The sequence below is a fragment of the Condylostylus longicornis genome, unplaced genomic scaffold (assembly GCF_029603195.1).
Source record: "Condylostylus longicornis isolate FDR11 unplaced genomic scaffold, ASM2960319v2 ptg000143l, whole genome shotgun sequence".
Lineage (NCBI taxonomy): Eukaryota > Metazoa > Arthropoda > Insecta > Diptera > Dolichopodidae > Condylostylus > Condylostylus longicornis.
The window spans coordinates 119,349-128,496 of NW_026578111.1; the positions used below are offsets into that span (position 1 = coordinate 119,349).

At 25.5% G+C, this 9,148-nt stretch overlaps 1 protein-coding gene across 1 annotated transcript; it reads left to right on the top strand.

Annotated features, from left to right (window-relative positions):
* Positions 1–1,754: 1,754 nt before the first annotated feature.
* Positions 1,755–7,184, top strand: LOC129615661 (repetitive organellar protein-like). The gene is made up of 8 exons (XM_055530981.1): positions 1,755–2,198; positions 2,259–2,422; positions 2,471–2,703; positions 2,838–3,914; positions 4,020–4,985; positions 5,410–5,755; positions 6,064–7,013; positions 7,165–7,184. The coding sequence occupies exons 1-8, from the start codon at positions 1,755–1,757 to the stop codon at positions 7,182–7,184; spliced, it is 4,200 nt and encodes a 1,399-aa protein (XP_055386956.1).
* The last annotated feature ends 1,964 nt before the right edge of the window (positions 7,185–9,148 follow it).

The following is a 9,148-nucleotide window of genomic DNA, read 5'->3' on the forward strand; positions in this document are numbered from 1 at the left end:
GCATATACATATTTTATTTACAATTGGTAGTTTATAAAAATTTAATATTTTTCCTTATTTCTTTTTGTATTAATATTACACAATACAAGTAAAATTGAACGATGTACTAAATCCAATGTTCATAAAAACGAACGACATACTCTCTTTATGCAATGTTGATAAAAGCAAATGAAAAGTTAAAATGAAATACTATGCCCCAAAAAGTGACCCAACCAGTTGCCTATAAATACAATACAAGTAAAATTGAACGATATACTTAATCCAATACTCATGAAAACGAACGATATACTCCTATATGCAATATTGACAAAAGCAATTAAGAAGTAAAATAAATGAAATTCTATACACACAAAAGTGACCGAATCAGTTGCCTAATATTAATATAATTCAAGTAAAATTGAACGATATACTAAATCCAATACTCATAAAAACGAGCGATGTAATACGCAATCAAAGTATATCTCCATTCCGTTAGTTTTCGTTTGCATCTTGCTTCAAAATTCTTAAAATATTCCATTTTTTTGTAGAAATAGATGGTAATAAGAGTTGTGTAGGCAAGAAAGAAACAAAATATTGTAAACAAACGAGTGTATCAAAAACATTGAACTAAAATTAAATTAAGTTAGGTAAAAATTTTGTTATTTTTATTTTGATAATAACAAAATTTATTTTTCATTTTATAAAATTTAGGTAAAAAATTGGAATGTATCAAAGCAAAAGAGTTTGAAATTTCATGTATGAATGTACACATGCATGTACCTGGTACAGTAAATACAAGTTATATATCCAACTAATGAGATATTATCTAAAATAATAGAACTGAATTCTATTTAGCTCTAAGAGTAATAAAATATAAAATTTATTATATGATTCTTATAATTTCCACTTAAATAATCTAAATTCAAACATAAGAATCATAATTTCTTATTTCTTCTTTTTCTTATTATTATTCTCAAGTACTTGACCTATCCTAATTTTTAATAAAGAATTAAAAAATATAAAGATCAAATTTCACATTTATTTTTCAAGTTCAACACATTTATTTTTTAAATTATATTTTTTTTTTTTTTCGTTCATTAAGTTGAGGAATCATGTTACAAAACGACAAAATAAAAATTGTTTCACAATTTCCTTTTCAAGTGCAACAAACTAAATTTATTGCATTTGAAAAGAAGAATGTTACGTAAAATATAATTTTTTTTCTTGTTTTGATAAAATATGTTACTATGTAAAAAATTGAACAAAAATCGATTTTCGATTTTTGAATACTTTAATAATAAGATTTTAAAAAATAAAATTTAGTTTAAGTTTTGGTTTCGTCAGATTTAGTAATATAAAAAAATAAAATAAAATAAATTCTTTTGTTGTTTACTAAAAAACCTTTTGTTGTTTTATTAAAAAAAGTAACAAATTAAACTGGCGCAGAAACGGTAGGATCGCCAACTGACGCCATTCGGTATAAAGTAATTAATTAAAAAAAAAAAAAAAAAAAAAAAAAAATGCAAAACAATTAAACTTTACCGAAATAAAATCATTATAATATTAATAACAAAAAGTTATTCATTATTACTAAGACCATTCGTTTAAATTAATCAAGATAGTATCAATAATTTAAAACGGGTCTGAACTAAAATATTATCTGAAAACAAAAAAACAAAAAAGTGCGTTAGTTTTTTTTCTTAAAAAAATTTACGGCGATAAAAGAACATAGTAAAACAAAAAGAATTTCATAAAAAGAAAAAATCTAAAATTAGATGAAACCGTATCGAATTTTCAAAACAAGTAGAAAATCACTTAAACTCGAAATAATTGCTGAAGAAGATAAAGTGCTAGAAAATATTAAATTAATTAAAAATAATAAAAACAACACGACAAAAATGGCACTGGATTCAATTTCAACACGGGACTTAATCATGGAAGCAAGATCAATACCAATATTTAACGGAGACGGAACATTTGAGCTGACAGCTTTTATAAGGGAAGCTGACGCAATAATCGGACTGACAGCAGATGTTGCGCTGAAATCATACCTCAAGAACATAATTTTGTCAAAAATTCAAGGAGAAGCAGCTATTAGCATTAGGCGATTAGAAAATGCAACGTGGGACGAAATTAAAACCCAACTAACAAAATCATTTGGTATCCCAGAGTCGTACCTGAAATTAAAGGAAATGGCCGACGCTGTCAAATTTATAAATGTAAGTCAATTTTATTCAGAATTAACTATAATTTTAGATAAATTAAATTTAAAATATAAGTTAGATCCAGATAGTCCGATAGATTTTAAGCCTTCTAATAATGAACATAGTATATTAGAAAAATTTTTGAACAAACTTCCGCGGTCAGATAATATGTACCTGAGAATAAAAGGTGTAAAAAGTTTAGAAGAAGCATATTCTGAACTATGCCAAACTGGCATTACGTGTAATTCAAATTATAATAATAAAAATCAAAATTATATTGCAAAAAGAAATCAAAATCATGCGGGACTTCCAAATCAAAGAAGTAACCGAAATATATTTCACAATAATAACAGATATAACAATAATAATAATAATTATAATAATAGTGGTAGTCGTAATGTTTCTAACTTTAGTAGAAGTTTTAATAACAATTATAATAACTCCGGGCAAAGTAAATTCAATAGAACAATAAATAACTTTAGTAGAAACTCTGGTAATAATTATAATAACTCAGAACAAAGTAGATTCAATAGAACAATAAATTTTAACAATAGTAATAGAAATCACCAATCTCCAGAACCGATGGATGTTGACGTAAATACAATAACGCAAAATAACACACAAAATAACTCTGAACAAAATTTTCATTTACAGCCTCGGACAACACTCTACCAATAGTAGAATTTACTATCGGTAATAAAAAATTTAATTGCTTGATTGACACAGGCTCCACAACTTCTATCATTAATGACTCACTATTCCCAGAAATTAAAAAGACAAAATTAAAAGAGCCTGTAGAACTAAACACTTTATTTGGAAAGAGCAAAATTTATTACACATTAATAACTGATGTTCCCATCGAATTTAATCATAAAGCTCAGATACTTTGGAGGGTAATTAATTTAAAAAATAAAAATTTTGATGCAATTTTGGGTCAAAATGTTCTGAGAAATATTGGTGCAAAAATCGATTTAAAACAACACTTTATTGAAATTATGGGAAAAATAACAAAATTTAAATTTTCTTGTCCTTATGAAGTTGTTGACCAACTATATTCTTTAGACTTTAAAAATAACAATATTCTTGATTATATCAAAACTGACCATCTCAATAATGAAGAACATAAAATGTTGAAAAAAATTGTTTATGAAAATAGGGACCTATTTTACCAAGAAGGTCAAAATTTAACCAACATCAATTGCATAAAACATCAAATCATAACAACCGATAGTCGACCTGTTTACTCAAAAATTTATAGATTTCCTAAAATTCATGAACTGGAAGTCGAAAATCAGGTTAAGGAAATGCTATCACAGGGGATAATTAAACATAGTAGCTCTCCCTATAATTCTCCAATTTGGGTGGTCCCTAAAAAACTAGATCAATCGGGACAGCAAAAATGGAGAATCGTCGTAGATTATAGGAAGTTAAATGAAATAACTGTAGAAGACAAATTTCCGATTCCAAATATAGAATCACTTTTCGATAAATTGGGAAAAGCCCAATACTTCACAACACTTGATCTCGCTAAAGGATTTCACCAAATCCTTGTAGACGAAAAAGATCAGCAAAAAACAGCCTTTTCGACTCCTCAAGGACATTATGAGTTTGTTAGGATGCCATTCGGTTTAAAGAATGCTCCGGCAACATTCCAGAGGATGATCAATTACGTTTTACGCGACTTCATTAATATTAACTGCGTTGTATATCTTGATGATATATTAATTTTCAGTACCTCACTTCAGGAGCATGAAAATGCTATAATAAAAATTTTTGAAAAACTTAGAAAATTTAATTTAAAAATTCAGTTAGACAAATGTCTCTTTTTCTCTAAAGAATCGGAATATTTGGGACATCTTCTTACAGACAAAGGAATAAGACCCAATCCAAAAAAAATTGATATTATAAAAAAACTTAAACTTCCAAACTCTCGAAAATCAATTAAAAGCTTTCTTGGGATAACCGGGTATTACCGGAAGTTTATAAAAGATTACGCAAAAATTGCGCAACCTTTAACCTACTGTTTGAAAAAGGATAATAAAATCGATGTAAGTAATCCAAAATATATTGCCGCTTTTGAAAAATTGAAAGAAATTATTACAAGTGATCCTATTTTAAGATATCCGAATTTTAATTACAAATTTACCTTGACTACCGATGCAAGTGATTTCGCGATTGGAGCTGTTTTATCGCAAAACGGCCATCCGATTTCATTTGCCAGTAGAACATTAAATGACCATGAAACTCGCTACAGTACTATAGAAAAAGAACTGTTAGCAATCGTATGGTCTACAAAATATTTTAGACCGTATCTTTATGGTGTTAGATTCACGATAAAGACGGATCACAGGCCTTTGGTGTGGCTGAACTCTTTAAAAGAGCCAAATTCAAAACTCCAAAGATGGAGAATAAAACTAAATGAGTTCAATTTTGATATCGAATATGTGAAGGGCAAGGATAATAAAGTTGCCGATTTTTTAAGTAGAATTAATGTTGAAAATAATGAAATTAATGTATTACAGAATAATGTTTTGTCAGAAAATCAAAGCGGTGTAGCTACAATTCATAGTGGCGTCGAAAATTTGGGCGACCACATTCCAATTGTAGAAAACATCGTAAATAAATATTTAAATCAGATTCATCTTGTAGCAAAGAAACCTGGTGAACTGATTATAAAATACAATAAATATAGAAAAATTTTTATCTCTGAAGAAGACTTAAACAATGAAAATTATTTAAATGATTTCTTAAGGCGATTTATAAAAAACGGTACAACTGCAATTTATTCGGAATTAAATGACAGTAAATTTAATATTTTACAAAGAAAATTAATTGAATTGTTTAGTAATAATAGAAAAATTAAATTAATTAAATGCACAAAATTAGCTCAAGATGTAGAAAATGAAGATGATCTCATTAATATTATAAAAAATTTTCACGAAAAAACTAATCATCGCGGAATATTAGAAAATTTTAATGAAATCAAAGATAGTTATTTTTATCCAAAATTAAAAGATTTCATTTATAAATTTATAAATAATTGTAACACTTGTAATTTGGCAAAGTACGATCGAAGCCCAAATCAATATAAATTTAATTTGTCCGAAACACCTTCTGAACCTAACCAAATAGTTCATGGTGACACCTTTTATCTAAAGAAGGAAGTGTTTCTCACTACGATCGATAAGTTTTCAAAACACCTCTCAATTTTCAAGTTAAGCGATAGAAATAGCGTTAAGATTAAGAAATTCCATGTTTGGGAAACCAAAAAAATTTATATTTGATAATGAATTTGATAGCTTAAATACGAAAGATTTTTGTAGATTAGAAAATATAGAACTGCATTTCACTTCACCAAGAAGTCATACTGGTAATTCAGACATAGAAAGGGCTCACGGAACTGTCATAGAACATATAAGAATATTAACTATATCCGACCCGAATCTAGACACTGAAAGCAAAATTTTAAAAGCCGTAGAATATTATAATAATACGCTTCATTCAGTAACTGAAGTTAGACCATCGGATTTTATTAGTGGAAAAATCTCAAACTTTCAGGAAATCAAAGATAGGCTACAACAAAAAAAAGAGAAAATCATAGGTAAATTAAATAAAAATAGAAAAGATTTCAAAATCCCAAATGACTCTGAAATATTAATACAAAACCCTGCTATAGTCCGTTATAAAGAACTACCTCGCTACAAGAAAATTAAAGTGAAAAAATACGAAAATAAAATTACAGATACTATGTAATAATAAAAATTTACACCCTACCAGGATTAAAAGAAAATATAAATTCTTTTCAGGTAATCCATCAAATTAAAGTCATCCTTAGAATACTTTTTCAAATTACTATAATCGCTTCCATGATTTTACCCAGTAGTACAGCCATTATCACCTTAGAAAAAATTGATACAGAATCTGGTTTTACAACGATCCAACAAGAAGAAATCCCAATAGTTGAAAGTTATACTAAAATTCTTCATATTATCGATTTAAACGAAATCGAATATACCATTAAAACTATAGAATCCTATATAAACGAATCGTACAAATTGTCACAAGACGACATAATCTTTAAAACTTTAACTGATAAAATAAATAAAATTAAACATACGACTAAAACACTAATTCCTTATAGACATAAAAGAGCATTGATGAATGTTGGTGGTTCATTCCTTAAATGGATATTTGGTACAATGGACGAAGACGATAAAATTGAAATTGAGGAACATATGAAAAACTCGGAACAAAACACCCATAACTTAATAACGAACTACAATAACCAAATAAAAATTAACGACAACATTCAGAATAATCTTAATATTTTACAGAAAACTATAAACAAAAATCACATATTAATTGACAAACTTTTAAATGACGTTTCAGTGGAAAATAAAAATATAACAAAACAATTGCAATACTTGCAAATACTTACCAACATTAACCTTTTAAACGACGAAATTGAGAAAATCCAAGAAAACGTAATCTTCTCCAAACACCAAATAATGAGTAGATCAATCTTAACACCAGAGGAAATAGATCTTTATGATATCGACGTTTTTAAAATTCAGGAACTTAAGAGCTCCTTAGCAACAACAAATGATAATAAATTAGTATTTGTTTTGGCAATACCAATTTTGAGTAATGAAAAAGCTATTAAATATAAAATATTTGGACTACCAAATTCAAAATTTGAACTAGTCGATATTCCAAATTCTGATATTATATCTTTTAAAAATAAAACATATTATCTTACCCAGGAAAGATATATAAAGAAATTGCAATTAACTTCAAATTGTATTTCAAATCTTTTTATAATGGCATATGGTAACTGTTCTAAGACTACTGAAAAAAATTATAAAATAGAAGAAATTAATAAAGGTATGATTTTAATAATAAATGCCCAAAATCATACTTTAAAAAGCGATTGTAATGATATAACATATTTACTAAATAAAAATTATATAATTTACTTTAGCAATTGTACTATTGAAATAAATAATATTAAATTTTCAAACAAAAATAAAGAGTTTAAGTATAATATCGTTATTCCGAATTATACCACAATTAAAAATATTAATAATACAATTAAGTTAGAAAATTTAAATCTTAAGCAATTAGAAAATAATAAAGAAATTCACGAAATTAAAAATAAAAGAAAGTTTAATGAAAATTTAACATATTTTAATACAATTTTTGTAATAATAATGCTTTTTATTTTAATCATTTTAACTTATATGTTAATTAAAACAAGAAAAGAAAAACCTCTAAATAATATAAACAAAATTGATTCTCAACGTTTTGTCCAGGAGAACAAAAATCTTAAGGATGGGGGAGTTATATATCCAACTAATGAGATATTATCTAAAATAATAGAACTGAATTCTATTTAGCTCTAAGAGTAATAAAATATAAAATTTATTATATGATTCTTATAATTTCCACTTAAATAATCTAAATTCAAACATAAGAATCATAATTTCTTATTTCTTCTTTTTCTTATTATTATTCTCAAGTACTTGACCTATCCTAATTTTTAATAAAGAATTAAAAAATATAAAGATCAAATTTCACATTTATTTTTCAAGTTCAACACATTTATTTTTCAAATTATATTTTTTTTTTTTTTTCGTTCATTAAGTTGAGGAATCATGTTACAAAACGACAAAATAAAAATTGTTTCACAATTTCCTTTTCAAGTGCAACAAACTAAATTTATTGCATTTGAAAAGAAGAATGTTACGTAAAATATAATTTTTTTTCTTGTTTTGATAAAATATGTTACTATGTAAAAAATTGAACAAAAATCGATTTTCGATTTTTGAATACTTTAATAATAAGATTTTAAAAAATAAAATTTAGTTTAAGTTTTGGTTTCGTCAGATTTAGTAATATAAAAAAATAAAATAAAATAAATTCTTTTGTTGTTTACTAAAAAACCTTTTGTTGTTTTATTAAAAAAAGTAACAAATTAAACTTACACAGTATCAGGTAGTGACATAGAAATAAAGTAATTTATAAAGAAAAAAGGTGTATACATACTGATTACTTTATGAAATATAATTATTACCGGGAAATATATTATTCATGGCAAATATGTTCTAAATTTATTAAGATTGCAATAAAAATTAAAAATTTAAAGATAATTTATTTATTTTATTTATTAATTACAAATGCCTGTTGAGATCTTTCTCACAAAAGGTTCTACACTCCTGAATTGATTTTTAAATTATTGAAAAACACTTTCTTGAATATTAACATACTCTCTTAAACTTGGCTTAATTATGTATATTTAAATTACCTACATAATGATTCACTTACACATTAGTAATTTAGTTTAATTTCGAAAAATGAATTAACTGTAAAATTCATTTTGCTCTCATTATAATATGTATAAATGATTTGAAATTCTATACTTATATTCTTATTCGATAAATGGTCACAGTGCAGTTAAGTATATTTAAAATAAGCATGTGTTTTTTAAGTTTAATAAAAATAATTATAAGTGTAACTAACTTGAACATTAAAAATAAGTTGTGTATAAAAATAATAATTATAAGTGGATTAATAATTAAAATAAGTAAGATGTGATAATAATAATCATAAATGAATAAATAATTTAAAAAATTAATAATAATACAAAAATTATATTCAAAATTTAAAATATAGTGTTTTAATAAAATCAGAACACAAAATGGTCTTCTTGTTTAAATAACCAGGAAGCCATATTGGTGACCCTCGACTAAATGTAATGCATATACAATATACATACATTAATTACATACATTACTATATACCTACCTATTCACGATATACGTACATTACCATAATATATAGCATACATACATTGCTTACCTAAACGGTTTAAAATTTCATTACTTGCAAACAAGCGGCATATTATCATATGGTGAACATATGTTTCGCTTACACTTTATGATGTGTATAACAACAATGTATACCTT